The following is a 16417-nucleotide window of genomic DNA, read 5'->3' on the forward strand; positions in this document are numbered from 1 at the left end:
ATTTGTCCCCAACAACAAGCCAAACATTAACAATGGTTCCGCTCTCCTATTTCGATGTCTGCGAGGAAAGGACTCACATTTTCTTTCTCTCCCACCCCCACTTTTTTTCTCTCCTCCTCCTGTTTCACCAGACGAATACTACTAGGTTATTTAAACACGACAATACTGTAGCGTGTTTAACACATACATTCTAGTTGTGCGCGTGTTCTCTTTTTATGTAGCCACTTTTAAAATGTTAGTATTATATAAATTGTATAATACAAAATAAAAATGATATAAATACCAAAATATAATTCAAGATTTTCTATCAAAAAGCCACCTGAAGTGTGTAAAATATTTACTTTAAAAAATCAGCTTCTTTTACAAACAAGCAGCTAGTTAGATTCCATAAAAATAGTACATCAGAACAAAACAGACTGCAGCTTGTTTGGTCAAAAGTAATGTACGGTAGTTCCGAACTAATTAATTCCCTTGTAAAACAGAAAAATAAATCTCAAGAGGTCCCGGTACTGACATTACAATGAATGTCAAGCTTAAATTTTAAACAGTATGGCCTATTAAGAACATTTTTTCTTGAGTCTGTATTACATTTAAATAAGCAAATTTATTTTTGAATACATTTCATTATGTTTTCAGTAACTGGTGACACTTCCTCGAGCAGCACCAGGGGAGGTCCAGCACCAGGGAAATATGCAAAGTGTGTATTTTGTTTTATTTCTTTAAAATGACAACTTGTTACATTTAGAGCTTTGCAGTTTTCTGAAATTCTGTGTAAAATAATTCTTTATAGCTCAATGTAATTGAGGTTTCAGGTATTTAACCAATGCAGTAATCTTTAAATTTAAAAGAAATCAAAGAGGAAACAGTGAAGTCAATCAAACACACGAAACCTTTACCATTCACTTAAATGAGTTTTTTAATACAACAGAATTAACAGCTATGAAAGAATATTGCACATTGATGTAAGATACTACATTTGTAATTATCTTTCAAAAGAATTGATTTGGATTACTTTAGAATATTACAAAACAAAAAAATGAGGTAATAATTTAACAATATAAAGCACTTGGCAGAAAGAAACATTGTTGTATAGAACACAGCAAGCTGTACCTAACAGTACTAAGTAAAAGTGGCCGAACATCCCACAGTAGTCTATCCAGAGGCTGTGTGTGTAGCTGCCAGGATTGTATCAAGGCTCATAATAGATGCTAACTTGGTAAATTGCAGTTATGTCATATTCCATATTGAAATATGTTATGATTAATTGATTTGTATTTTTGTTCACATTTTCTTAGATTTTATTTGACTAAATTAGACTAAATCCATATATCTGAATTTTGTATTTTTTGCACATCAGTATATTTGAAGCTAGCATGTCTGTAAATCTACTAGTTTAATGTATTGAACAATATCAGCACCATGGATACAGTGAAGAAGCTTCTGTCGTTAAACAGAGGTGGTATCACAAGAACAACTCTCTTTCCATGTCTGTTTTGGGCATTAACAGGCTTTGAAATTTAACTATATTCCAATGTTCCAAATGCTAGTTAACTGGTTAAACGAGGCCCATTTATTGATTTAATTCTGAACAATTACCAATCAGCTATTTTTAAAGCTGACATTGTAAACTTACATGTAAATTTAATTACGTAGGCTATTTGTTATATTAAGTTACTTTATTTACAGATTTCTGATATGATACAGTATCTACAGTAGGAATTCCATATTGAAAGGCTCTCAGCAATTATGAAACCAACTTTTAAGTTTCATTTTCACTTGTTGTTTCTGTTGTGAACACAATAATATATTATTGGAAATTGTACAATATAAACAAGAAGCAACTCACTGTGAAACTATTGCCCATTAAAAAAAAAATCTGTTTTTGCTCATAATAAAAATCTAGACTGAAAAGATTAAGGCATGGGGGTTGTGCATTTGTGCAATATTGTGTATTTTGTGTACTGTAATGTCAGATATTTAAGCCATAACCATTAATTTAATAAGAGTTTTAGAACCTCAGATTTATAGCACAAATGCCACAATATAGCAATATTTTTTAATATTTCTTAGAGCCATAAAAACAATAGCAAATGGGGTAATGGGGGGAAAATGGTTTTGCTGACATTTTGAAGTTTAAGAATTCTTTGATGTGAATTTATTTATATTTTTCTACTTTCTACTTTTTGACAGATCTTTTGTAAGTCTCATTTTGAAGCTTAAATCTTCATTAACCTAATTTTAGTTTAGACTCTGATACACCAGATACTGTACAAAGCTGTGCTTTGATTGGCCTCTTTTTTGTATTTAACATTTGTATTGCTCAGTCCTGTTCTTTAAATTTCTGCAGTTGTATATATCACTTTAGGTAAGATGCAGTTAATTTAAATCACATCGCAGTATCCAGGTAGTTTAATTGGAACATCAGTAAAATTATTTGTGTACTCCGTTCCTTTTGTATACTTTATGTACTGGTTTCTTTGGTGAGCTCTTGCAGGTTTGTAAGTGTCCCTTTTCTGTAAATCAGAAAGAAAGAAATGTTAAAGACAATCAAATTATTTTGTTTTACTGCAAATATATCAGAAGCGATCTGGGTTTGGAATGTCGGAGCCTCACAGCCAAAAATAAAAATCACCCCAAAAGTAGCTCTGAAGATGAAGCTCTGGGAAAGAAGAGAAAGGGCATTTCAAATATTAACCTCTTTAAACATGATTTAACCTGGATATCATGCAAAAAAAGAAACCTATTGGAAGACTTGTTCATTACAAGATAAAGGACCCAAGCTTTTTCATTGTTAGTCTGTATTTTGTTTACTGTAAATTAAGTCACTGATGAAAAAATAAAAGCAGTCAGAAACTAGATAGTGTTGGATCAAATGTCAATAAGAAAAGAAATTAACCTGCCATTACATTACCAAAAGCTGGTTTTCCTATTACCTGGCAGATTGAAAACAAAGAAAATGGAGTGCTAAGTTTTTCTAATTTTCTAATTAACACGTTTTCAGCAGGTTTCTCACTTCAATTGACATCTGACATATTAAAACATGTTAGAAGGGAAGTGTAATTGGAAATCTCCTTAGTTCAGTATCTTCCCTCACCTACCCCCAGCAGACCGCTTTCCTGTATTGAGGGGAATTTAAAAAAATATAATATTGTATTAAAGTCGACGTTTTGATACTAGAGAACATGTTCTTAAATTTGGTTTGGTTTAACATTCCCTGGATTGACCAAAATTAGTAAAACGTTTAGGATTTTCAACATTAATTAAGAATTAATAATAAATAACAACCTATAGTCCTGTAACCCATGTAGAATACAGGGAGAAAGTACAGTTCTTCGGTTTTTCTTGGTATTAGGACTTCCTGAACAAATCACACAAACTACATGCTTCGTCACTTAGGTATAGTATATGGTTATCAAAGAAGAGAAGAGTTTAGACAAAAGCAATACAGAATAAAATCCAACCACCATCATAACATCACTATTACAATATTAAATAGCAAATGGCAGACTTATATATTGGTTTAAATCTACTTTCCTAAATTAAAATGCCATAGCAATTGTCAGACAATAGCAATAGCCCGGCTCTGCACCCATAGTAAAGACTAATGACATGGGCATTATTCCATTAAAGGTATTTCATAACCTTGAATTATTTTTCTGTGTGTACTGTTCTCTCCTATTCTAGAACATGACCATAACTCCCTGAGCAAAGATCAAAATTGATTATCTAGTTCAGCTCACTGGAGTTTATCTGTGTTGTTTCTTCATTCTTTTAATTATGAACAGCCTTCAGATGTCTTGACATGCGAGATACCACATAAAATCAGATTCTTTTTAATGTTATTATTATATTATATTTATCTCAACAAAGGGTCCTGGAACTTAATATTTCAAACACGTGGGCACATTGGAAACACACCCATGTGGGATGCAAACACTATTATAATTTAACTTACCCCTGTGCACCACCAGATAAAGGTGCATGTAAAGACAGTAATTACAAGGACAGCCATAGACACACTGATGATGAATAAAATCTGATTGATGTTTTTTCTTCTGTGGCACTCTTCCATTGGGTCTTTTTCTACAAGGAGACAGCAGGAAGGTGTTAAATGTATCCATGTTTAAAAGTTCATGCCTGAAGTAGCTAACCAAGTACATGGCTTGTAACACTTACTCTTGTACTCCTGAACAGTCTATTTATTGTACTCTTCACACCCCATTTTTTGCTTGTCTAGATATTGCTTTTCTGTATCTCCTTGACTCGTGATTTACACAGTGCAGTGCAAGCATTACTTTTTCATTCTGTTCTCTTTTCCTGGAACTTAACAAAAATGTCTTTTAACTACTACTGCTACTCCTGTTAATATAAACATACCTTTCATATCCTTTCACAATGTTAGAGTTTTTTATGTAAGTTAATTTCACAGTGTTAGTTAATTTCTGTAATTAAAAGCTTTACTTATGTACAAGTCATATGCAATAACAGACATCAGCATTGATGCTTCCTGTCAGCAAAAATCAGCAAATGTCTTTTCTCACTTCCACTTCCTCTCTCTTTTAAAGCCAAAACGTCATTACTTTATCTAGTTCACAGTTTCCGAATACTGGTCCTTGTGGACAAGTCTGTCTCCTAATTATGGAGGGTAACTGTACCCATAATTAAACAATTTTGAATTGCCTGGACACAGCTGAAAGTAATATTCAGTCACATATTATTTACAATAACCTTTAAATACAATATACAATCTCTATTGAGCTTAAATATTTGCGAGTAATGTCTGATTCAGGTACTTGTAGAAATTAAATCAAAGCAAATCGGGCTCTGAGACTAGTGATTAGCGGTTTACGTCTCCTCAGAGAAACATGGAGCAAAGAGCACAGCTGAAATGTTAAATGTGTTAAATGTAATGTAAAAGTTCATCTCACTTTAATTTGAACTTCACTAAATAATAAACTGCCAAAAGTAATTTAAAAAGGATATTTGAAAGCCTGAAACACAGAAATCTGTTAATTCCCAGCAAGACAACCAGTTACTGGGAAAAGAAAATTAGGAACTTGGTAGAGGGTTCCCCTAAAGGGTTCAATTAGCTTCAGTAATTCTTCTTCTGATGTAGGTTAAAACTCTTCAACAGAGCCTGCAATTATTAAGTGATGTATAACAGCCGTCAGTGAGGCAGTCTTCCTTTTGAAACCTCTGAAACATATCAAAACGCAGTCACTATCAAAACCTCGGCTCTACAATTTATGCTTGTGAAGAAGAAAACTGCTGTGTTGTGGTGATACACCACACAAGACCCAGTGGCACTGACTGGGTTTGCTGGCAAAACTAGAAGTTATGCCTGGCTTGAACAAGGAGTCAGACCACTGGTTCTCAATCCTGACCTTCAGGGGACCACTATGTCTGCTAGGTTTTGTTCCAACTGATCCCTAAATCACTGGTGCTTATTAATGATGGCAATCCACCTGCCTGCTTGTTTAGACTTATTTTCTTCACACAAGTCTTGGTTTCACTAATACGCTAGCTAAAGTATATTTCCAACCACTTCAGCACACAGTACTTTATGCTGTCTTCCCTCAAATTCTTCAATTAAATGTGCTTCCTTATTTCTGATTAAAAGAAATAACACGATCAGTTAATGATATACAGACACAGGAATGATATTGTGTCTAGCATCCTCAGAATGAGTGTTTATTTTTCTTTTTGTTTATTTATTAAGTGGAATTTATTCCATTTTAGCTGACAAACCCAAATAAGGGTATCATGCATGTCTGTGGCGACTTGCTGTTATTGGGATTAGAAGGACTGTGTGTGGGAAAACAATTAAGAATTTTTGGGTTGTATTCTTGTGGGCATATGTTGTTTGTTAAAATAACAGTAGGCTGAGTTTTGCACTCACCTCTGGTTCATGTCTGATTCTTGAGCTTGAATAAACAAGATTTCCCACAAGAGAATACAACAGAGGGGGGCTCTGAAACTCAATAGCAGGCATAGGGTTGATTCCATTTCCAAATCTCATATAATTTTTTAACAGTGCAAAACAAATGTAAAAAGTTGTCTCAAAAAGTAAATCTAAAATAATTTCCCTGTTATTAAAATAAGGCTGGAACAAAAACCAGAAGATACAGTGTTCCTCCAATACTACGGGGTGACTTAAAATCATACTCAAATCTAATGGTAGGGCAGAATGACACCAGCACTCCTGTAAGAGCAGAGCACCAGACTAGAACACTCAGCCCCTGTCCTCAGTGAGACCAGACAGGGATCAAACTTGAACCCTGATGTTACAAGATACACGCTAAAACCACCTGAGTCAGTCAAAGAAGCACATAGTGAAATTAAAATAATGACCAAACAATGAAACAAGTCAGTAGTATATGACTTTGATGCCTGCAGCTTAGTTTCTGGTGAACATTTAAACACATCTCATATTTAATTGCATTTAGCAGCTCACAGGCACATGGGTTATACTATAATTTCAGTCTCATAAGAAACCTAAACTATGGTGACCACTTTTTAAAGCAATTACATTTTATGATAGTGTTGCTTTCTGTTTACATACAAAACTGATTCCTGTGGGGCGATCTATGTCTATTACTAGTCTAAAGTCTATTACTTTAGAGTCTTCAGTTGTATTATTAACAACTGCTTTATTTCTCTTCACTGAAAGAGAAACATCCAGACTCAAACTGTACTTATTTCATCAATGTCTTTCAGATGACTGGCTGAGGACAGTAGTAGGTGTTGTGTGTCAAGTAGAAGATTACCCATAAATCCATTCATGCATCTTCTAACAGCTTTATCCGAATCAGGGTCGTGGGAGAGCCAGAGCCTTTCCCAGCAAGCAATGGGCACAAGGCAGGGCACACCCTGGACGGGATGCCAGTCTATCACAGGGCACATCTAGACAAAAACACACACTAACACCAGGGCCAATTTTTCCAGAACCCAATTAACCTGTCAGTATGTTTTGGGATTTTGGGAGAAAACCAGAGTACCCAGAAGAAACGTATGTGAACACGAGCAGAACAGATGAAATACCCAGATGAACAGGGGGAACACATACAAATTCCATGCAGATAGCACCCCCGGAACAGAACTGGGCCACAGTGCTGTGAGGCAGCGATGCTAACCACTGCACCAGCATGCTGTTCAGAACTCTAAGCAGAGTGTTTCTGCTAGATGAGCACCAGACTTGAATCCCTGCTGCAACCATCCCTTGATGTTTTCAAGTTGCTTGTGTCTGCTTAATATGTAATCTACTAAGCACAATTGTTTAGCATGGTTTTTGAGATTGTGTCATTTGTCTGTTCTATGTCAGATGAAATAAAGATTACCATGGTGGCTTTCAAAGCTGCTTCATGCAGCTGAGCAGAACGTGATGAGATAAGACAAAACTGATAAGAAAGGCTGCAAAGCAGAGGAGGCTGTTCAGTCCGTCTTGCTCATTTGAAGAAATGCAGAAAGACAGCAATACAGAAATGGAAAAGGGAATTAAATTCAAGTAGTTTTGTTCACAAAACTTTAAGAAATAAGATCAACTATTTTTAAGGTGACAAAATTAGAGCATGTGCTGCACTGGAGAAGAAAGTAATAAAGATATTGTAAACTAAAAACATTTTTCAGAAACGCACACTTACAGTTCTACAATGATGTAGCAGGTCCTCCTAGCAGGCATGTAAGCTCATTTCCGACATGGTAGTCTTGGCTTTTGCTCTTGCTTGATCTTTCATGTAGCTTTGTTAATCTAACCTCAGGATAAATTGGACTAATTTAATTATTTGATGGACAGGTTTTTAATCTAAAAATCTAAAAAATAATTAGTGCTTTTAAAAGAGATACATCATTTGTGGAATGTATATTAGGATGTAAGTCTGACGCACTTATCCAAATGCACTAGCATTTCTTCCTTCTGTGACTGTACCTTTCACAATGATCATCGTGCCGTTGCTGTCGTAGTGTATCATCTGGGCTTTCTCCATGTCCAGTTTGCTCCAGGTGCAGTAGTATGCGTCACTGTCCCTGACTGTCAGCTGGGAGATAAGGAACACAAAATCACAACACTGGCCTTTCACAGACAGCCGGTGTTGATACTGATTAACTACAGTGCTCGTCATGTTTGAAAGAAACACGTAGAGGACATCCATTTCTTTGGCATAGCGACGCCTCAGATACAGGCCATCCATTTCCTTCAAAGATGTTGCACATCGGATTTCGGCTGAGGAATTTTCCTTTTGGGATATTAGACCTGGCATTTGGGAGACAAGGGGTCCTACAGAGAAAACAAACATCAATATGGAATAGGTTAACATGCAGTCTAAAAACTGGAAATACTCTTGCTGCTAACACTAGGAAGTAATCAGAAGACGTATGTATTCTTATTCTATACGATGGATGTTGGTAGATCCCAGCTATGAACAGCTATGGTATTTCACAAAGCTGTTTCAGAATGTTCATAATTTGTTCATTTTTGTTAAGTCAATAAAAAATAATTTTTGCAAAAAGAGATTTTGTTTATTGTCTTTGCTTACCAAAGCACTGTGTTTGTGCAAACATTTTGTTAACAGTTTTTTATAATACGAGTAGCCATTAATACCTTTAAGATAGTTATCTGTATGAAGCACAGCATTTTGAGTCTGTTAAACTTTTAAGAGTTTTTACTAATTAAATAAATTTTAATGAGTGTTATTAATATTATTGCTGTACTATTACTGTGCTCAAAATACTAAAGTACAGTATTACAACATTACTACAGCTGCTTTTTTAAAATATATATTTATAAAAGGAATTCAATCACTAAAAACATCATATAAGCCCAAATACTGTATATAGAAACCAATGTAAATCTTTCCTAAGTACAGCCTTAACTTTGAGTTGTCCTGCAAAAAGTTTAGTTCACAAAACAGGAAACAGAATTAAAACATAGTCCAAAAACAAAATAAGCGTTTAGAAGCTGTTCCCATACAGAAAGAAACCTGGCAAGTTTTATTTTTCACTTAAAGTGCATTGCTTATGAAAGGCTGCTCGTAGACTGTGGGAGGATGTGGACCTCACATCTAGGTACGTAGGCTCTAGATGTGAATTTCACATTACTGACACAACCCTGAAAAGCGAATGTGTAAGAATACAGCAAAAGAAAAAAGAAAATACAAATACAGTATAACATTGTTTAGTGTGAGTTCATTAATAAAGCCAAAAAAGAAACTATGAAAAAAACAATTTATAAATACAAGAAGCGATTCGATGTAGACTCTGTATAACAAGAAGGCAAAATGATTTAAACAGAAATAATCCTCCAGCCAAGTCAGAGTAAGTCAATTAATTCTAAATTCTTAATTCAAGTTGTAACTATTCATTACTAAACAACAAATCCTAATTTCAATTTTTTGACAAAAACAGAGCTCCTAACCATGTTACTAACAAATTTCACAAAATCAGATTTAAAAAAATCAAATAAAAGCCTGATTAGGTTTATCATTATTTTCTTTAATGGATGAAGTTTAAGCTTTGTTCAAATGAAAACAAGAAGATACAGTATTGTGGCTACCTGTGCTCTGCTCTTTTATTCTTATTAGTCTCATTTCCTGGTCTTGTTGTTCTTTGGTTCACTACAGCTTTAAGAAAGAACATCTTGCTGTGCCATTTTAAGTGCCTGTTTTATATTGGGGGGCCCTGTTGGTATGCAGGATATTCAGAAAGGTGTGATGAGTCTGAGCAAGCTGTAGAGCAGAGGCTCACAACTCTGACTAACCACACAATTAACACCCAGGTATCACGACAGGAAGTGCGCCTTGTTGCTGAAGACAGCTGGGGACACAGGTATCAGTGCTGTTTGTCAGTTTCCTGAACTCTAAATTCCTTGTCCTCGTTTCTCTGCTCTTAAAACCACTGACACTTTCCATTAACCCAGTTTATTTTTCCTTAGAGTTTCAACAAATACGATTACCACCTTTCATTCAAAACATTTGTGTTGTACACTGTGAATGACTGGGCATCTATTCCTTGCCAGGATTTTCTGCGATACCTTTTAGTTACATGACAGCATTGAAATGCTTGTGTGTTATTTTCTTAGTGGAAATTAATGCATATGAAAAAATAATAATTCTGCAATGATAAAATTTTATCTGTTAATGCATTAATAAACTGCCCATGAAATACCTATAGGATTTAAATCTTCTGTACCTTTATAGAGATCAGCAGATAAACGAACAGATATAAGTTGTCAGGATATTTCTTCTGCAATACAGTAATTACTGTCACCTGTCTGTGTCATTCATAACTTAACTAATAACGGAACAAGAATATGCTGCATATGCTGGAGATGCTGCAGAATTAGGTCATTCTGTGCAGTGACAGACTGTTTTAATAAAGTATTTCTCGGAATGTAGAGTAAAGCTATTTAAAAAACTAAAGAAACGGAAGGAAACGTGCCACATTGGTAAGTTTAGCTGTGTTTTTTTAGATATTCAGCTAATTTTGTCTGCAAATTGACGTAAGTGAAACATCTTTTGTTGCTCCACATTAAAGTCTTCCTAATTTTTAACATTTACTGTAGGAATATATCCCACGAATAGAACAGCTGCAATTTTTTTCTTACAAAACAGTTGTCACATTACTAGGATTTTCGCTATTCTTGTGTATTTGACACAATACCTGTGTATTTGACTAATTCCTAATTTTTAAAAATGTTTTTTTTTATGGCAAAGTGCATGAGAGAAGTACTTCAGTTCCCTTTGCCTTCTAATTCTTTGTTGTATGTAAGCTTCAATTACTTCATCAAACCTTTCCCACCCTCTCACAGTATTCTTTCCACTCCTGGTCAGCCTAGGTTGCGTTGGGCAGACTCAGCCCTGTTACCATTTCCATTTGTTATTTGTAAAAAATAATAATATATGTACAGTATATTTGTACAAAAATACAGGGAGACGTCTGCCCTGAGCTTGAACACAGTCTTTCATGCTATATCCATTCCACTTGTGCATGGTTGCTCACCTTAGTTGTATGACTAAGATTTTTGATGTTGTGGACCAACCTCTTCTAATGGTTTTGGACTCAATGTGAACTCCCTGGCAAAGTTCAGAATTCATTCATAAACTGTGTATGAAAAGTTAAAACCAGGCAGAGTTGTTTTATAACCACTTCCAGTTATTAAGGGAGTTCCACTAAGTTCTGTCTTGATCTTGTTTTTTTTTCCATTTGAGCTGCTTCCTGAAACAAGGCATTGGACTTATTGCCTTAAACATTAGTTCAGATGCCCATATTCCCCATCATGGACCATGGGGAAATTTAATGTTGCCATTATAAACAAAACTGCATGTGGAAGAAGAATTGATTGACTGGCCCTTTCTCCATACAAGACAATAACTTTCTTGTTTAAAATTAATTTAATAATAATAACTGAAATGCAATTATCTGTGACATTTTACTTTGGCACTGTCAGTGGCTGGAACAATCTGCAGATTGAGCATCATACAGTATCTGAGCTTGATCTAAGTTGTGTGACTAAGACTTTTCTGCTTGAAACATACACTTGTCCACCGTCACTTCCTGTTTTCTTATGTCCTGTTGTGGTATTATTTTTTTAATTAATTGTTCTTTCCTTTCTTTCATGATTTTGATTTCTGTGCAACCGAGGTGTGATCTTAGCCAGATCTATATAGTTCATTAAGAAATTAATGCTTTTTTGTCAAACATTTACACAGAAGTAGCAGTTAAAAGTCACTGTCTGGTATGGTGTGTTTCCCTGCATGTTTAACGGAATGCATTTTCATTTCATTTTTTAAAATGAAGGCTATTTTCACTGAAAGAAGAAGCAGACATCAAAGCTAAAAAGGATCAGCTCTGCTTGCATGAGCTTCTACCCAGTTCAGAGCTTTGTTCGTGGTTGGCAATGACCTTGTACATGCTCTTACATTCTGCACCCAGGTTGAAAGGGTCTTTGTGCTCTTTAGCTGTTTCAGATTATGAGGTGAAGAGAGATCAAATTTGAACATATTTCTTGCCTATAAAACATTACAGGTTACACCAAAGCACAACATTGTGGTTAACTTTATTTTCTCTAGATTTCCTCAGTTATCTTTTGCCCATTGCACCATATGCAGCAATGGATCTTAAAAAGTCGAAGATCAAACAGTGGTGCTGTTGTTTTCATACTAGACAGACAGGAGTTTTGTCAATACCTGTTGAAGTCTTCTCCCCTGTAAAGCATAAATACGGACCTTAGCTGTTAGCTGTTTCAATGCAATCATGACCACAGCTGTAACAGTATGGTTCTACAGGTATTTTAGCTATAATAGGCTCAGAAATGTCAATTTAGTTGTCTTGTATATGCCATGCAAAATTACATTTAAGGAGACAGTACTAACCTTCTTGAGACTGTGCTGTGAGTAAGGTGAGGAAAAACATCCACAGGACAGTCATCATTCTTTTCATCTTGAAGATGTCTCTGTCACCTTGGTTGCAAATCAACTACCACAGATCAGTTCACATTAGCTCTTTAAGTGTGACAGAGGCTGCTTTGAATAAAAAAAAAGTGTAATGAAAGAAAACAAGGTGGGTGGTGTGGTGTGAGAGCCCTTTAACTCTCAGGAAGTAGAGTCTCTGTTCTCCCATGATGTCTTTGCTTGAGGTTTTTTTTTGCTCATGCAGATCTGGTGCTTGTAAGCACTTAGAGATTCTCCACAAAGGTGTCAATTCAGATGTCAGATTCAGTTCCTGGAGATGTGCAGTATCTGCTGGTTTTGAGTCAGGCCAAATTCTTTTTGGCCTAATTCTAATTGGTTTAACCTTATTTTTTTTAGATTTGAACCACACAAAAATTACAGCATTTACCATAAGCTTACTGTAAGTACAAATGCAATTAGATGAATTAATCCTTTAATAATTTCCTGGATATGTCTCTAGCCTTAAACAAATAGCTAATAGCAAACCCAACTAACTTCTCATACTATCCATCCATCAGTTTTTTAAGCACTTCATTCAATTCAGGGTTGTGAGGCAGCCAGAGCCTATCCTGGCAAGCAACAAACACAAGGCAGTGTGATCGTCGCGGTTCCGCAGGGTGTCGTGCCCCCCGCCACCCGTTTCGTCCCACACCACCTGGGGCGCGAACTTGGGTCTCCGGCATAACGCAACAGGGCACCAACCATGTGAGCTAAAGGAGACCTCCCTCAGCCCAGGCAGCTGAGGTCCCTGCTACGCGCAGTGAGGGCGCTGACGTCACCGCACTAGCTCCGCTACACCAGGATACACCCTGGATGGGATGCCAGTCTATCACAGGGCACACATAGATACTAAAACATGCACACACTAACATAAAAGCTAACATTCCCAGGAGCCAGTTAACTTACCAGTATGTTTTTGGATTGTGGGAGGAAACCGGAGTACACAGAGGAAACCTATGCGAATACGGGCAAAACACACAAACTGCACACAGACAGTACCACAGATCTGTAATTGGACCCAATGCCCCAGTGCTGCAAAGCATAAATGCTAACCACTGTACCACTGTACTGCCCACAGCTTTTCATACTAATTGAATTCTGAAAAACGTTGGTCATTTCTTTTTAAATTACACAGGACCTATGATGCTAAAAACTCATAACAGCTTGTGGCTGCCCTGTGTATAATTAAGCAATTAAGTTGAAAAACATTTCTTATTGAATACCCTCTTGGCAGAGCATGTCAGAAGCTCATGCTATCAAGTTGTAAATGAAGTCAGGTCAGTATCTAAATCTCATTACAGAGGTAATCAATCTGTACTATTCTGTAATATTTTATTAACGCTTTTTAATCTCTGATACCCTTAAAAGACCAGAAGGCTTAATATTGTTAACAAAAACTTTTCTTTGACATGACTCTTCAGTATCATCCTGACACTCCTATGGGTTATTATAATAACTGTTTTATGCTCAAGAGAAATGAAAAGAAGAGCACAGGAACCACTAATTTAGAACGTAGGAAAAGACAGAATAAAGGGGAACTATTGTTGTGTCTTACTTGTTTGAGTATTAGTAGGTAGGTCTGAAAATATGTATCCTACTTTTGGATAAATCTGATGACTTTTGGATGTGACTCTCTAGTTTGACCCAGACACTCATAATTCTTTGTGTAATTCTGAAGTTGTACAGTTGTAGGTAGACTCTGTGAAGACATTTAGGATTTTGAAACACTGTACAGTATATCTTGTATATATGACTGTCCTCCCTATATTGTTCTCAACACTAAACAAATTCAACAAAATTCACAGACTTTTCTATTCATTGGTTTTAATAATCAATTCAGCACAGTCAGCCATCATAGGTTATCTGCCCAAACTGTGCTGACGTCAACATGTTCTTTTTCTGTGATGAACAGTTATTTAAGAGTTTTGTCACCTTTTATGGGCATTCTGTGTTCCATTGCGAAGTCTGTGGTTTTTGTCAGAAAATCACTCACCTTTTTGACACCTCCAAAAATAATCTGATCACTAGTGGTACTCATTACTCAATAATACAACAGTATCTGATCACATGACTCCTTGATAACTGTCTCTCACAAGTATGGTTCCTAAGTAGAATTTCTTAAAAATTAAGAAATATTGCCAGTATGGTTTTAGAATTTACTGAAGTCAGTGAGGTTAGCAATTCAAGGCTATTTCAGTATAAAATGTTTCGAGATGTTTTTTTACATGGCTTTAAGTGGTTTAACCACTTTATCTAATCCAGGGCCGTAGGGGACCATGGACCGGACACATACACTCACTGCAGGGTCAGCTTTTACAGAAGTCAACTAACATCCCAGTATGGAAAGGAACAAGTAAAGGTTTATTCAAGTAAAGGCAGCTCCTGAAGAAGGCTCCACAGCCAAAACGTTGAGTTTCTTTTCTTCTCTGAAATAAAATATTTATGAAATAAACCTTTACTTGTTTCTTTGCAGCCTACGCTTGCTGACGCAGCTACCTTCTTGAACTGTAACATCCCAGAGTGTCTTTGGAATGTGGACGAAAACCAGAGCACACTTAGGAAATGCAAATTTCACTTAGGAAATAGGAAATTTCCTGCCAACACAGGGAGAATATACAAGCTCCATGCAGGACAGGTCCAGGTTCAGAATTGATCCCAGGACCCCAGGACAAAGCAAAGCTAACCTCTGCACCACTACTGTAAGCCGCCCTCTTGCATATATACTAAATTCAAATTTGAAAGCCCACTACTAGGTGGATTTGTATTTGTAGGAGAAGGAAGCTTCCATAAAAGGATTTATAATTTCTCATGGTAGCAGAGTTGAAATTATCACTTATTGCAGGTCCTAGTTACAAAGGCTGTTTTCAGTTAAAAGATGGATCGAAGGATGAAAGAGTCGATAGCAATATAAATATAAATTAGATCAGCGACAGTATAAATAGCATAATGTTTTTACTGTGCTACACTTACTTGATATTCCTATATTAGAAGCTGTATTTATCTGTTGCCAAGCAAGCAGAAGAAAGCACTCTAGAGTTTGCATGTGCATGTGGAAGAAGAAATACACTTACTGCTAATAGTTCAATTAAACAATTACAAACGCTGGTGCAATGAAAACAAATCAGCTTTGCTGTACAATCATAATAATAATAATAATAATAATAATAATAACACTGAGTAGAGAATCGGACCTAAGAAGTTGCAGGACAGTCTCTTACTCTCACTTTATTGGTATTTACAGAATTAATGAGATTATCCATTTGAAAGAAGTCACAAATATCAGAAATATTACAATTACCACCAATATTATACGTAATATTTTAGCATCTAGACCATTTGTTAAATTTTATTCCTACTGCACTTTTTTGGGCATCTCTACTGCCCTCTTCAGATTAAACAGACTAAAACAAGAATTCAAGGGACAATGAACAGTCAATATGTTTGCATATTTTTAATATTCCATTTTACTTTATAAAAATATTAAAGTCAAAGTTTAAAGCCACACACAGCAACATTAATCATGATTGTTTGATACTTCTACAAAATCATCAAAAATAAAAGTACAGTTTGAGAGGCTTTCAGCTGAAGAAGGATCCACGGCCGAAACGTGTTTTCTTTCTTCTTTTTTTCAGCATGGAATAAACCTATTACTTTTTCCTATACGGTGTTAATGTAACACAACTAATTTTTTAAGCAAATAGATGTTGCAAAAGGCAAGCAAATGCACCTTAAGTGCTAACAGACTGTCAAAACTGTATAGCCAGTTCTTTTTCTTTGGGCACTTAATTGAACTGAAGATCTGTAGAGTACTCATTTCTAATTTCTTTAAATACATCAGAAATCAAGCTCAAACAAATGTATTAATTTAACAAACAGAAAAGCTGAAGCCATCTTAGGATGTAGTTCAACTACTCTAGTTGAATCAAAGGATGCTGTATATTAAGTCTATACAAATGATCTATTACTTCCTGAGC

General features: G+C 35.7%; 1 protein-coding gene across 1 annotated transcript; it reads right to left on the reverse strand.

Moving 5' to 3' along the window:
• Positions 1-898: 898 nt before the first annotated feature.
• On the reverse strand, positions 899-12539 carry LOC148824027 (uncharacterized). Its single transcript, XM_088928395.1, has 4 exons — positions 12366-12539; positions 7925-8272; positions 3956-4083; positions 899-2513 (listed from the first exon to the last, which is right to left on the reverse strand). Exons 1-4 carry the CDS (start codon positions 12430-12432, stop codon positions 2382-2384), a joined length of 675 nt encoding a protein of 224 aa, XP_088784521.1. The 5' UTR covers positions 12433-12539; the 3' UTR covers positions 899-2381.
• Between the last annotated feature and the right edge of the window lie 3878 nt (positions 12540-16417).

Source organism: Atractosteus spatula, chromosome 11 (genome assembly GCF_055471065.1).
Source record: "Atractosteus spatula isolate fAtrSpa1 chromosome 11, fAtrSpa1.hap1, whole genome shotgun sequence".
Taxonomy (NCBI): domain Eukaryota; kingdom Metazoa; phylum Chordata; class Actinopteri; order Semionotiformes; family Lepisosteidae; genus Atractosteus; species Atractosteus spatula.